The sequence below is a fragment of the Bos javanicus genome, chromosome 9 (assembly GCF_032452875.1).
Source record: "Bos javanicus breed banteng chromosome 9, ARS-OSU_banteng_1.0, whole genome shotgun sequence".
Taxonomy (NCBI): Eukaryota; Metazoa; Chordata; class Mammalia; order Artiodactyla; family Bovidae; genus Bos; species Bos javanicus.
In genome coordinates, this window is record NC_083876.1 from 103,566,288 (window position 1) to 103,580,355 (window position 14,068).

The 14,068-nt window shown below is 45.8% G+C and overlaps 1 protein-coding gene across 5 annotated transcripts in view; it reads left to right on the forward strand.

The window, feature by feature from the left end:
* The first annotated feature begins 119 nt into the window (after positions 1 to 119).
* The window catches only part of ERMARD (ER membrane associated RNA degradation), a 28,950-nt gene continuing 15,001 nt past the window's right edge, over positions 120 to 14,068 (forward strand). For 2 of the 5 annotated variants that reach the window (XM_061428601.1, XM_061428604.1), the window contains exons 1-9: positions 278 to 1,889; positions 2,959 to 3,127; positions 4,405 to 4,544; positions 5,441 to 5,542; positions 5,836 to 5,925; positions 8,434 to 8,531; positions 8,972 to 9,108; positions 10,513 to 10,627; positions 11,584 to 11,686. In XM_061428601.1, coding sequence (XP_061284585.1) covers positions 1,881 to 1,889; positions 2,959 to 3,127; positions 4,405 to 4,544; positions 5,441 to 5,542; positions 5,836 to 5,925; positions 8,434 to 8,531; positions 8,972 to 9,108; positions 10,513 to 10,627; positions 11,584 to 11,686 — 963 coding nt within the window. In that variant the 5' untranslated portion in view covers positions 278 to 1,880. Of the gene's footprint in view, positions 232 to 277; positions 1,890 to 2,958; positions 3,128 to 4,404; positions 4,545 to 5,440; positions 5,543 to 5,835; positions 5,926 to 8,433; positions 8,532 to 8,971; positions 9,109 to 10,512; positions 10,628 to 11,583; positions 11,687 to 14,068 lie in introns of those variants that run through there. The other 3 variants (XM_061428603.1, XM_061428602.1, XM_061428605.1) reach the window with 3 other exon arrangements.

Sequence of the window (14,068 nt, forward strand, 5' to 3'; positions counted from 1 at the left end):
CCGCGTTCGGTGGCTCAGGTCCTGGCTGAAGTCTGCGAGGACGTGCCGTGGGGACCGAGCCTGCGCCCTGCGCGCGAGGGGAAGCTCTGCAGCCGCCACCGCGAAGTCCAGGAGCTGTTCCCACGACCGCGGGCGGGCACGCGCAGCGCGCCGTGGCTTTTAGGCTTTGTTCTGACTGGCCTTCGCCCCTAAAGGAAGTGTCCTCTAGGTGGTTCCTTAGCGATGTGGGAAGTATGTGTGGTGATCAGGCCTCTGGTTCACACTTGAAAATTAGAATTGCAGTTGATTTCTTTAGGCCACTTTGATAACGTAAAACTAAATCAAAGGGTCTCATTAACTGTCTGCCTCAGTGGGGTTGCCTCACAATAAAGATTTTACTTTCCTCTCTCAGGGATTTCAGTGTCAATCCATTATCTGTGAGCAGTTTTTAGCACTAGCTGCTACTTGTTGAGTGCTGAGTACTGTGTCCCGGGTGCTTTTCAAGTATTATTTCTGATTACTGCAACCATAGAAGGTGGTCATGTTTTGCCCCGTTTTACACTGGAAAGTTTCAGGTATGTTAACATTTCCAAGGCAAGAAGTGGAAAAGAGTCTGAGGAAGAATTCAAATTCAGATTATTCTAGCTCTCAAACAAACTCATTTGCGTTATCCCATGCTGCTCTGGGCAAGACACTGAAGTACCAAAGAAGACACGGAGGGATACACACACATACACAAATGCAGGCTTTGGGGCTTCTGGTGGGAGGACAGGCATGTCCCTGAGTGTAACACGCAGAAGAGATATTGTCTTGAGTGGCAGTTAAGGCGTTGCAGCATCTATTATTTGTTGATTTGAGGTTGGATTTTATTTCTTGTTTAACAGCAGGGTCTCTTCTTGTCTAAGACAGTATAAACTTAAAAAGTTAACCTATAAGCCAACTTCTAGAATTGCATGTCTGTTTGTAGGAGTAGAATGTAGCCATTCCCCAAATCTGAAGGTCTTGGAGCCTTAGAGAGGTCCATTTCAACTCAGGGTGAAAGTGTTAATTGCCCAGTTGTATAGGACTCTCTGCGACCCCATGGACTGTAGCCCATCAGGATGCTCTGTCCATGGGATTCTCCAGGCAAGAGTACTGGAGTGGGTTGCCATTCTTTTCTTCAGGGGATCTTCCCAACCCAGGGATTGAACCTAATTCTTTACCCTCTGAGCCACCAACTGGGGGTAGGAGGAGCCAATAATTCATTTAACTTTTGTTTTTCATTTATCGTGTTCCAGCATCTGCTGTGTCCTGGGCATACAGTGTTGTGTAAGACCTGGTCTCTCTGCTCCAGGATCTTACTGTTTGGTTGAGTCTGAGGCACGACTGTGTTGATCCGGTGTCTACAACCAAAAGAGACTTACAACCTCAGCTGTGAAATTCAGGGCCCACTTTACTAGTGGAATAGATAAGTTTTTGTGCAGAAATATCACTTCTGCCTGTCTCCTGTCACTCCAGAACTTCAGCTCATTCCTTTAGAATTCAAATGCTTTTTTAAAATGCAAGGAGTCCCTTTTGATGTGAATGTAACCTTTTTGAGTTGTATTTTTGTTTTTGTCCAGAGACAGACCACAGGAGTTTTCACACTATGATCAAGTGTTAACTAGGAATAAAATTGTTAACTAGTTATGTGAGGGATAAAGTGAGATCTATGAAAGTGTGGTGGAGACGGCAGCTGCAGGAAGCAGTCACTCCAGAGGACTGAAGGAGCTGAGGGAAGTGGTTGGCATTTTAAAGCTTCAACACTTAGAGGAGAGTCCCTGCATGGCTGAAACTCAGGTCTCTGAGGAGGAAATTGTGCTGCAGAGCTGCATGGAAGAGCCTGGCAAGTAGGATGCAGAGTTCTGTAGGGAAGTCACCGGATGCATGGTGTGTGTTTCTGGTGGGCGTTCTCGGGTGAAGCCAGTCCTGCGGGTGTTGGAAAGATTGCAGACTGGAATCAGCTGCTGCAGCAGGAGGCACTGCAACTGCAGGGCAATGCTCAAAGGAGTGGAAATTACCCAGAAAGGCGCAGGAAGTTGCCAGGCTGCAGGCAGGAGAAGCGAGTGCCCCCTCCCATGCTGTCTTGCAGTGTTCCAAGGAAAGTGTGCTGACTGGCTGAGCGGGTGTCAGCCACAGAGGATTGCCGAATATTCCACACAAATCTCTCAGAGAGTACCTCAATTGCTGGGACCTGAAAGCATTGGTTGACTTCAAGGCTGAGAGCAGGAATGAAGGTTTTGGGGACAGGAAGAGTGGACAGGATAATGGGTGACACTGACGGGGATGGGGGAACTGAAGCCAACTGGCTTCCAAATTAGGAAGCTGCCGAGACTTACTGATGTTGGAGAATGCACACCCCTTAACACATCTCATAAAGACACCAGGTCCTTTTCAGATCTAGAATATGATCTCTCTGCAGTTATTGGGTGATCTTAGCGTAATGTCAGGAGAATTATGAAGAATTGGTTTTATTTAACTTTTTATGAAAAAGCAGCATGGTTTGCTGCTTTTTAGACTATGTAGGGAGTCGGAATTATGCATTTTGCTCCGTTTTAGCATTATTTAATGTTTAATTCATTTAGTAGCTTGATTTTCTATTTTTCTCAGCCCTCATTTAAAAATGCTTATTTTGATAACTTTGGGATAATTTGTGAATGCTGAAAGGAAATGCACTATCCATAAAATATTCTGAGCTTCTGTAAATTCTTATGTTAAAAATACTATGTTTAATAAAATAATATCTTTAAACATTTACTTGAAAATATTTGCATAAGTAATCTTTAGTTAATATTTAATCACAGTGTTTTAATCATATAGTTCTTCTGACATCCAGAAAGTGTTAACACAGTAACTATTCCTGAGTATATTCTATAAGACATAACAGTTTTCCTGTGACTTAAATATATTATAAAGTTAATATTTTCTGTTGAAGAGTGTGTTTTATGTTTTATATTTCAGATATTAGTTGGGGAGCCGATTGCCACCTGTCTTTCTCCTTCAGTGTATGACATGATCTGTAAACTTGGGTTTGAAGTCAGAGAAAGTTGCGACATCAGCAGCATTGTAACTCAAAACGGTGAAGTATGCTGGAAGAAAATTACAGACTGCATGGTTTATACAGAATCAGGTTTGTATTTTGCCTGCAGCCCAAATGCCCATCAATACTGTTCTCTTTAAAATGTCTTAACCTGTAAACTTTCCCTTTCTGACCACTGCTTTTTGGGTTAGAAGATGTTATATTAATAGTACAGGCTTAGCTCAAAGAGAAAAAGAATCGGTGTGGAGAGAGAGGGAGTGAGACCAGAGAAGCGCAGGGGAGTGAGGGGAAAGCTGCAGGTGAGGAGGGGGGTTGGAGGCTGTGTGGGCTGAGGGCTCTCGGCCTGCAGTCCTGGTGGAAAAGGGAAGCAGACAGAAGTCATGAGTTAAGGGTATGGGGTGACCGGTGGTATATACAGTTATTCTACATGTCTTCTGGGCATTCTTGTACCTTTTTTTAAGTAGGGATGTGGACTGGAATATTTTAAAATAGTTGTAAAAATTATAAGCAAACATACTCTGGCCCAGCAGTTCCATCCAGGAGCATACAGGACAGGTCCAGTCACAGGTGTGAGCATGTGCCTGTGGCAGGTGGCTCCTTGCAGCATTCTGTGACAGAGAAGAAAGAAGGGAAGAGCACTGGAAATAGCCAGATGTCAAGCACTATGGGATTGCTCAAACAAATTATGAAGAGTGTGCGCAAGGGAACATTATGTGGGGTGGAAGAGAGTAAGGGGGCCCATCTTTCTGGCCCAGAAATCTCTCTGAGCTATATGGCAGAGCGAAACAATAGGGGCAACATGTAATATTTGCTTGTGTATGTATGAATATTTCTAAATACACTCAAGAAATGTATAACATTTCTTGAAATATGAAAGCTGCTATAGGAAGGAGAACTGGTGCCATGAGAGAGACTTCCACCCTTTTATATTTTTGGGTTGTGAACCGTGTAAATGTTCAGCCAAAACTTACGGAAAAAACCCTCAAACCGAAAATTCATATTATAAATATGTTCCAAAATAATAATAATTATTATACATTAATGTCATTGGAAATCTGGTCTAATAATGTTACGTTAAAAAGTCAGGTTAAAGTATTATATATACAAACTTACATACAGGTAAAGAAATTAAAAAAATATTTTTTGTCTTATTTGAACCTTTCTGTATTTTCACACTCTCTGACAGTTTTTCTTTTATAATCAGGTAAACACATATGTAACTTATTTTCCACAACATGAGTATCTTTGTTTTAAGTTCAGTTTAAACTGGTCCTCAATTTTGTGGAAATTTCATCATTGAAGCACTTTGACAATGTAGGCGTTTTCGTCACACAGTGCGGAGCTCACTTGCTCTCTCGCCCTTGCAGCCCAGGGTCTGGACCACCGGGAAAGCGTGCGGCTGCTGGGCCCCATGTGCCAGGCCGTCCACCTGCATCTGTCGTCTCTGCCCGAGGGGCAGTTTGAAATGCGATACGCACCGGCGCTCCAGTGGACAGGTGTTCCAGAGGTTTGGCTTTTGAACAGCAGCAAAGTCTTAGAAATGAAAGACTGCAGATTCCACTTAGAGGCCTTTGCTCCTTGCTGATTTTAAAGGGGTATCCTCTGTCCTCTGGGCCCTGGGCTGTGAGAAGGCTTGAGTGTTGCTAGGGAAAGTTGGAGCTGTTTGCAAAGCCTGAGCTGAGAGACATCCTTTGCCCAAAGGAGGTTTCTGGATGCAGTGTCAGGATCAGGGTTCGGGGAGGTGGTTTGGTGCATGGGTTCTGCTGGTCCCAGGACAGAAAAATTGGACAGCTCCAAAAAAAAAAAAAAAGAAAGACCTTCCAGACTGATCAAAAGATGTTCTTGAGGCATTGGGACGAGGGGACTTGAGGCGGGGACGCTTGGCTTGTTGAGGGTGGCAGAAGGGAGGTGGGGTAGTTCTAGGTTCAAACTAGCCATTTCCCTTGGCACATTAAATGATTACAGTAGAGCAGTAACTATAAAAATCTAACTCTAAAATACTTGGCTTTCCTCATACAGAGTGGCAGGGCCTTCCCTCTCCCTGTGTAGTAGCTCACTTAAGTGGCAGGGTGAGCTGCCTTATTTATGTTTTTAAGATGTAATCAAAATGAGATATAAGATTTAGGTCAAAGTATTTGACTTTCCAGTTTACAGTTATGCCAAATTTATTGCTTTTAATAAACATTTACATAAAGAACTTCCCAAAACCTCCTTTGGTATTCAAATGTTTTCCTTGATTCTTTGTATTTTGTTGTATTTATATAAAAAATGTTTGCCTACACCAACACAGTCATTAAAATATGCTAATTAAATCTTTCGAGGTTTGAATTTCATTAATAAAATTGTGACTTTGAGAAATAATGCTTATTGAACATGAATTCTGACGTGTCTTATTCTAAACAGTTATTTCCTGAAATACTTGGTGCCTTGAGGAGTCCTGAATCTCCCAGTGTTTGCCTCAGCCTCATGAAGCTCTCGTCGTGTCTGGAGCGAGCCCTGGGTGATGTGAGTGTGAGGACTCTTTCACTGCTGGCCGTGTAAAGTGTCTGAATGAACAGTAAACTGTTTTGCAGTTTCATTGAGATTTCTAGATTTTAATTATTATTTTCCTGTATAATCACTTGGCACAGATTTTTGAAATATTTTTCTTTTTGAATGATTGTGAGATCAGAAACATCAGTGTCTCCAGTTCTTTCCTCCCCTCATCTGTGCAGACACCTGCTTTGTGGGTGATGTTTTGGTTAATGTGATTTGGCTCATTGTAATACAGTTGTTACACAAGTTTGTTTGAATTTCAGGTATATTTACTGATTGGGAAGGACTGCCCCTTTCTTTTAAGAGATCTGCTCGCATCTGAGGAACTTGCTCAAGTCTTCGGGCAGCCTGTGGTAACCTTGTCCAGTTAAAACCGATGGAGGAAAAAGGGCCCAAAACAATCAATGTTAACTCTATTTTTGTTCCTCAAAAATTGATAGTATGTTAGGAAAAAATTAATTATCTCAGGGATTCAAGCTTACTTTCCTTTCCCAGACCCTTTCCACCAAAATTGCCATGCTTCCAGCCAAGAGACACACCTCTCTCTTGTCCTGGTGCTCATGTGCTTTGATGATACCCTCTGATGTGATGACCTCAGGTGTAGGAGCCTCTGGTGTAAGAGCTTCTGGTGTGACGAGCAGGTGTGGTGCCTCTGGTGTGACGAACCCATTTGATGACCTCATGTGTAGGGCCTCTGGTGTGATGAGGCTGGAGGAATAGCCTCTGATATAGTAACCTCTGGGGGCCAGACAAATGAGTAATTTGAAATCTATTGATCTCATTGTGTATTATAATAGTAATTCTAGAAGATATAATACTAACTTATTCAAGAGTAAAATTTTAACCCTTTAAAGAGTTCAGTTCAGTTTAGTTCAGTCACTCAGTCATGTCTGACTCTCTGCAACCCCATGAACTGCAGCACGCCAGGCCTCCCTGTCCATCACCAACTCCCAGAGTTTACCCAAACTCATGTCCATTGAGTCGGTGATGCCATCCAGCCATCTCATCCTCTGTCGTCCCCTTCTCCTCCTGCCCCCAATCCCTCCTAGCATCAGAGTCTTTTCCAGTGAGTCAACTCTTCACATCAGGTGGCCAGAGTATTGGAGTTTCAGCCTCAGCATCAGTCCTTGAAATGAACACCCAGGACTCATCCCCTTTAGAATAGACTGGTTGGATCTCCTTGCAGTCCAAGGGACTCTCAAGAGTCTTCTCCAACACCACAGTTCAAAAGCATCAATTCTTTGGCACTCGGCTCTCTTCACAGTCCAACTCTCACATCCATACATGACCACTGGAAAAACCATAGCCTTAACTAGATGGACCTTTGTTGGCAAAGTAATGTCTCTGCTTTTGAATATTCTGTCTAGGTTGGTTATAACTTTCCTTCCAAGGAGTAAGCATCTTTTATTACAATTTTATTATTTAAAAAATCAATATTTTTAACACGTGAGAAAGTATACCTTTTGCAGCTACTGAAACTTAAGTTGAAAAAAAATTTAGATGCCAGTTTAAAAATGGGTACTTTTTCAAAGTCTTCTCGAGGCCACATGATCATGATTGTTTAAGACCAGTGAGTAACCTTCAGGCAACTGAGTAAGTCAGGTCAAGGTGAAGAAGCAAGCCAGGGTGGTGCCCACCAGGAGGACGTTTACAGACGGGACTCACTGAGAAATTGTGGTCAGTGAAGCTTTCCTGCGCTTCCTGGTAGTTCGTTACCCCCTGCCAGCTTAGGGTCATTTCCTTTGGTGGAGCGTGTGGAGTGAAGTACAGACTGCTTGTCGTCACACTGAACTCCTAAATCCCTTGTTTTGCTCTGTCCTCTGTTTTCTGCCTGTGTTGTGCAGTGAGCCTTCTGTCCACCCACAGTCCTTGCAGCTCCCAGGTAATTTTCCTAGATCCTTGGCATATATACTTGTAATTTCCCAGATGGTATGAACAATTCATTTAAAATAATAGTAAATTTTAAGGAAGTAATATTTAATTATTAATGTTGTTATAGTTATTGATATTTAACTAAGTTCATGTTGAAGTATTTTAAGTTAGTGTGAGAGCCAGGACTACTTGGAGAAGCACAGAAGCACTGGCTGTCAGACGTTCTGGTGCTGAGTTAAAACCCCTTGTGTGAGTTCCTGCCCCTGGGGGCATTCAGAGCACCTGTCTCCCCTTCCCCCCGAGTCTGCAGGTGAATGAAGCAGCTTCAGTCCTTTTGTGAGTCTCTGGGAGTCTCAACTCCTCTTTCTTGCGACACGGGTCTGAGTCCTCTTAGTCTCTGAGCAGCTTCCGTGTGTTCTGAATCTCCTGTAACGCGTGGTGCTGCACACCCAGAGAATGCTCAGGGAAGGTGTTAGTGTTGGAGCTGGACAAGCAGGATCCTCGTACTGGAGGGTCTTCACTCTGTGTTGATGGGTAGGAGGATGGAGCAGGTGAATGGAGAGCTTCACGTCAGACAGGAGGCCGAGCCTTGTTGCTCGGCTGCCTGCCGTGCAGTCTCGTCTGTCGCTTGCCATGGAGTTGTCTTATCTACCGACGGGGCCTCTCGACGTGTGGCCTGGAAGCGGTGTGTCCTGGGGGGTCCCATCCACTTGTGGCTCTGGGGCCTCTGCACCCCTGGTCTCACCCCTCCCTGCCGTACGCCTCTCACGTGTGTGGCGCGAGTACAGCATCTCCCTCAGAGGGCGTCCCCAGGCCGAGCGAGTAAGGAATACGAGCAGAAAGCGTCTGACGCGAGTGCTCGGCACGCACGGGTTCGTTCCTGTGGGCTTCCGTGCTCTGCACTCGTGGTGCCCTCGGTTCTGGGGAGGAAAGCTCACGTGGTCCCAGCTGGGTTGGCTCCTGAGTAACCCGTGCCCTGCCCCCCGCAGATGGACGTGCTCAAGGTCTTCGTGGGCTCTCCGCGCGGGCTCAACCTCCGCAACGTCCTGTGGCACGGCTTCGCGGCCCCTCAGGAGGTTCCGCCCAAGTAGGTGCTCGGGGAGGCATGCGCGCGCTTTCTTCATATGCTGAGAAGTTTGTTTTGTTTTGAATTTCATATCAAGGAAAGATGTGTTTTGAGATAAATAAGAGAGTTTGGGTTCAGGATGTTGAAGACAAAGCTGGATGTTAGTGGCCGAATGGCTGCTGTGGTGATCGGGTTACGATTTCACTGACTTACTCTCAGCAGCGGAAGTGGTGACATGCACAGCTTCCAGTGGGTGGCGTCCTGGGTTTCAGCTCACCGGTTCCTGAGAGGTCACTGGTCCTCTGGGCCACTGCACAGCTTCATCCCCACAGCCAGTGGGATTTTCTGAAATTTGATACTGTTTTGCTTTTTTAATTTTAAACTTTTTTTTTCTAAGTAGAGCTTTTCATATGTGTGCTGGGTTCGTGTTTCTGACAGATGTCTGTGCTGTCTCGCACTAGATACTGCTCAATGATGGTGCTGCTGACAGCAGGACTGGGTCAGCTACTGACCGGCTTCCTTCAACAGACGAACTTCACATTGGCACATCGACCTTTCGTGACTCTTACAAGCCTAGAGGATTTGATCGTTTTTCCTGGCAAGTACCAATTTCACGTTTTTCTTTGACTCTGTCTTTGTAAAGGTGTTTATAGCGTTATTAAGCAGGACTGAGACTCGAGCTCTGTGGGAGGAATAGTTACTCTCCAGGGGCAACATGCCTTTGAAAGTTTCATGAAGAACCTCTTAAACTTTGCCACATAAATCCTCACCTCTTCTCATGGTGCCCCCAGGTTTGGCACCGGGAGTCTGACGATCACGGCTACATGAATCAGTGTTAATATTATTGGTGAATAATATTAATAATGTTGATCAATATTAATAATACTAATCAACATGAACCAGCATTGGTAAAATCAGCGTCTCGTGCAGATGTGTGGCTTGGGCCATCTGTGGCGTGCACTCCCTCCTCCCGGCTCTCTTGCTCAGCTCTCTTAATGGCGAGGCCAGAAGTGCCCCTGGTGTAAGTGCTCTCCTGTGCCATCCTGGGACTTCCCTGGTGGCTCAGTGGAAAGAACCCATCTGCCAGCCCAGGAGACGAGGATTCAGTCTCTGGGTTGGGAAGATCCCCTGGAGAAGGAAATGGAAGCCCACTCCAGTATTCTTGCCTGGGAAATCCCATGGTCAGAGAAGCCTGGGGCTGCAGTCCACGGGGTGACCAAGAGCTGGGCACAATCTCGCAACTGAACAGCAACAAATATCACCTTTTTTTTTTTTCACGTCGCAGTCTTAGCAGGTTAGTGAGGTTGACGACACAGGACTTCAAGAGAACAGATAAACGCTGTGTCTGCTCCAGGCCCATTCCTTTTCCTGTCTGGAGGTAGACATGCCGTGTCTGTACTTGCTGATGTAAACCCTGGTGGGAAGAGCACACAGCATCTTGGCCCCAGTGGTCTTAGCCTTTTGGTATCATGGAATCTTTTGGTCGTCTGGTGACTGCCAACAGCATATATTTTTTAAGACTTGACTTGTGTAGAGCAGTTTTAAGTTTACAACAGAATCAGGAAGGAGGTGCAGAGGTTCCCCCACCGGTCTCCCTTGTCAGCGTCTCTCACCAGGTGGGACGTCGGTTGCCACGGATGGATGAGCCGACATGGACACGGCATGGTCACCTTAAGTCCGGAGTTTACCTTTGGGTTCACTCTTGCTTCCTGTATCTTTGGAAGATGTATTTTCTTGGTCAGCGTGGTCAACCAGTTGCCCCTGAACTCTTCTGCTCACACAGTTGCAGCCTCTGTGTGGGGGCCCAGGGGTCGCTCTGGGCCCCCACATGGTCACCTGCCGCCCTGGCCTCATTCAGGTAGCCTCTCTCTTAGACGGCACACATTGCCCACGGTCCGTCTTCTTAAAGAGGTCGGCCCAGTGGCATGACTCCCTAAGTGTGTTCACGCCTTTTTTCCACTGATCAGTGTGATTGTGCTTAAAAATGTTTGCTATTTTACAGATGTTACATCTGAGGTGCTTTCAGTATTAGAAGAAGTGATGAAGAAGTCCACGTTTATACTGAAAATCATGTTGCCATATTGGGAAGTTGCATTAACCAAGTTAAAGTCTCACAGGTACCTGCAGTGTGGCTTTACAGAGTGGCCACTGGTGGTCTGGAGGCCAGGCCTTCCTAGAAGCCTCTGCCTCCCGTACTGTGTTGCTGTTGGAGTAAAAGCGAACAGGAGTCGACCCGAGCATAAATTATCTTCCTGTAATTAATTGAAAGGCATCTTGTAATCGTGTTTTAAACATTTTTTTGTTTTTTGGTACAGTTTTATGTAGTTAATAATGATAATTATTTTAATTTAATTTTTATTTTAGAAATTAAGAAATCATTTTGGCTGCTCTGCATACCTCGTAGGACCCCAGTTCCCTGATCAGGGATTGAGCCCAGGCCATGGCTGTAGAAACCCAGGGTCCTAACCACTCGGCCACCAAGGAGCGCCCCAATAGTTACTTTTTTGAATGGACTTACTAATATTTTTCAAGCTCTTACTGTGACTGAAACACGATGTGCAGTGTTAGAGAATCAGGACAGAGGTTGTCAGTTGCCTCTGTTCCCCGGGGAGCAGGCCCTGGGTGTTGGTCTGGGAGGTCAGCGGGCTCCACTTCTCTCCCCGTTACTCTGTCCTGATGCAGACACTTGATTGGAAACCGTGAGAGCCCACTGGCACCCTGGTGTCTGAGTACTTTCTAGATGAAACAAGTTTGGCAGGTATTTGGCGACATTCTGTTCTGCTGCAGCTTCTAAAATGTCTCATCATCATTAAAACACCAGAAGACAGTTGTATTGTCGCTCACCCGTGAGACCTGACTCTGCTTCTGTTTCTCGTGTTAGTGAGTGACGCCACCCTCGCTGCTTTGTGAGATCTGACTCTGCTTCTGTTTCTCGTGTTAGTGAGTGACATCACCCTCGCTGCTTTGGACATACGTGGGGAACCCTGGAAAGCAGCACCCTTATCATTATGGTGTTAGCGCCAGAGTTTACCTTTAAAACATGAAGTTTCACTGCTTTCCTTCAACTTCACAGGTTTGCTGACTGTGCCATATTGTTGTTGATGCAGCTGGAGACTGGACTTAGGAGGGTGTTTGCTGAAGTTAACGAATGTCCAAAGAGGCTTCTCACTGCTGAGGTACGCGTGCCTGGTGGTCGCCTGCTCGCCTGCCTGGTGGTCAGTGCTGCTGGCTGCTGCTGTGCTGACGGTTTTCTGTCCCTAATTAAAGTTTTTACCATCTTGTTTTTGTTTATCGTTAAATGAATTTTCTCGCGAGAACTTTCTTTTGAAGGCTTGACTGTCATTTTTTGTGGTTTCCTATTTTGATTTTGTATGATTTATATTTATCTGTGAGTCTTCCCTTGTGGCTCAGCTCGTAAAGAATCTGACTGTGGTGTGGGAGGCCTGGGTTGGGAAGATCCCTGGAGAAGGGAAAGGCTACCCACTCCAGTATTCTGGCCTGGAGAATTCCATGGACTGTATAGTCCATGAGGTTGCAAAGAGTCAGACACAACTGGGCAGGATAAAAATGGGAAAAAAAAATTTCCAAGTCGTTTTTTAAACTTAATGATGTCATAAAAGCGGTTGGTGCTCATGCTTTCTCTGTAGCCATGGTTACTGGTGTGCTATTGCAACCCCACAAGGTGGGCATGGGTGGTCTGCAGCTTGCCTTCTCTGAAGAGCCTGCTTCCTTTTGGTCAGAGCTGCCGGTGGGGCTTAGAGATGCCTTTGAGTGGCTGTGCCCTAGTGGGCTATGGGAGAATGCATTAGCTAGGGGAAAGGGAGAATATCTATTGTGGGACGAGCACAAGCATCTGCCCTACCTGGTGTTCTTGTTTCTTTCCCTAGTTCGTCTTCCTCTTTTTTCCCGGTAAATAGGCATTCCTCAAAAAACCCTGCTCTCAGCCCTCTACTCCTCTTTATATGCATCCCCTGGGAGAGCTCACATAATCCAGTGTCTGAGCTGTGACCTGTGTGGGAGCAACACCAGTCAGAAAATACTCCGAAACTAACGGAAATGAGAGCCCCACATGGCACAAGTTGTTGATGCCGCTAAAGCAGTGCTGAGAGGGGGGTTCAGCACGTTAAATCCAGCCGTCTTCAAGGCATTCTTTCTCACTCACAGTTCTTTGATCTCCTGTGGTACGTTTGCACCTGTTTGTTGAATATGTTCATAGGCGCTTCCCCAGCTCCCAGATTTACTTTATTTCAAAAGAGGCATTTTTCTTCTTCCACAAGTTTGTTCTCTGATATTCCTTACTATCCTTATTCCACACATGATCTTGCCCCTCCTACCGTCTTGTCTGGGCTTCTCCTTCGTCCCTGGACATGGGTGTCTTTTTTCGGTGGGCTCCAGCATCCTCCTGTCGGCAGTGGTTCAGCGGTGAGCCGCAGTTTTGGAGTTCTCGCAGGAGAAGATGAGCGCACGTCTTTCTACTCCGCCATCTGCTGACGTGCAAAAAACTAAGATCTTGGCATCTGGTCCCATCACTTCATGGAAATAGATGGGGAAACAATGGAAACAGTGACAGACTTTATCGGGCTCCAGAATCACTGCAGATGGTGACTGCAGCCATGAAATTAAAAGATGCTTGCTCCTTGGAACAAAAGCTATGACCAACCTAGACAGCATATTAAAAAGCAGAGACATTACTTTGCTGACAAAGGTCTGTCTAGTCAAAGTTATGGTTTTTCCAGTAGTCATGTATGGATGTCAGAGATGGACCATAAAGAAGGCTGAGCCCCGAAGAATTGATGCTTTTGAACTGTGTGTTGGAGAAGACTCTTGAGAGTCCCTTGAACTGCAAGGAGATCCACCCAGTCCATCCTAAAGGAGATCAACCCTGAATATTCATTGGAAGGACTGATGTTGAAGCTGAAACTCCAATACTTTGGCCACCTGATGCGAAGAGCTGACTCATTTGAAAAGACCCTGAAGCTGGGAAAGATTGAAGGCGGGAGGAGAAGGGGACGACAGAGGATGAGATGGTTGGATGGCATCACTGACTCGATGGACATGAGTTTGAGAAGGCTCCGGGAGTTGGTGAAGGACAGGGAGGCCTGGCGTGCTGTGATTCATGGGGTTGCAAAGAGTCAGACATGACTCTGTCCTCTTCATGGCTCTGCATCCAGCTTCGGCGCCAACTGTGCTCCGCTTGTCCTCCATCCTCCTGTGCGTCACCCTGCTAGTCGGTCCTGCCCCTGATTTATCCCATGGTCCATCAGTGCTCGGCCTCGCTGGCTCGTATCTTGCTCACCTGAGCTTGTGTCTCACAGGTCTTCGTGCTTCTCCTCCTCCTCTAATCACACTGCCACTAATTATTTGCTAAGTTTATGAGTATTCCTGTGTCTTCTATGAACCCATCTGCTTAAAAGCCTTTCATGACTTCCAGCACCTGATTGCACTGCTCACGTTTCTGCATGGTTTAAAGGATCTCAGAGTCTGGCCCCAGCCTTTCTGCACTTTGTTCTCTACTTGATTTCACCAGCATCATTTAGACTCCTTGCCAGTTCCTGGAC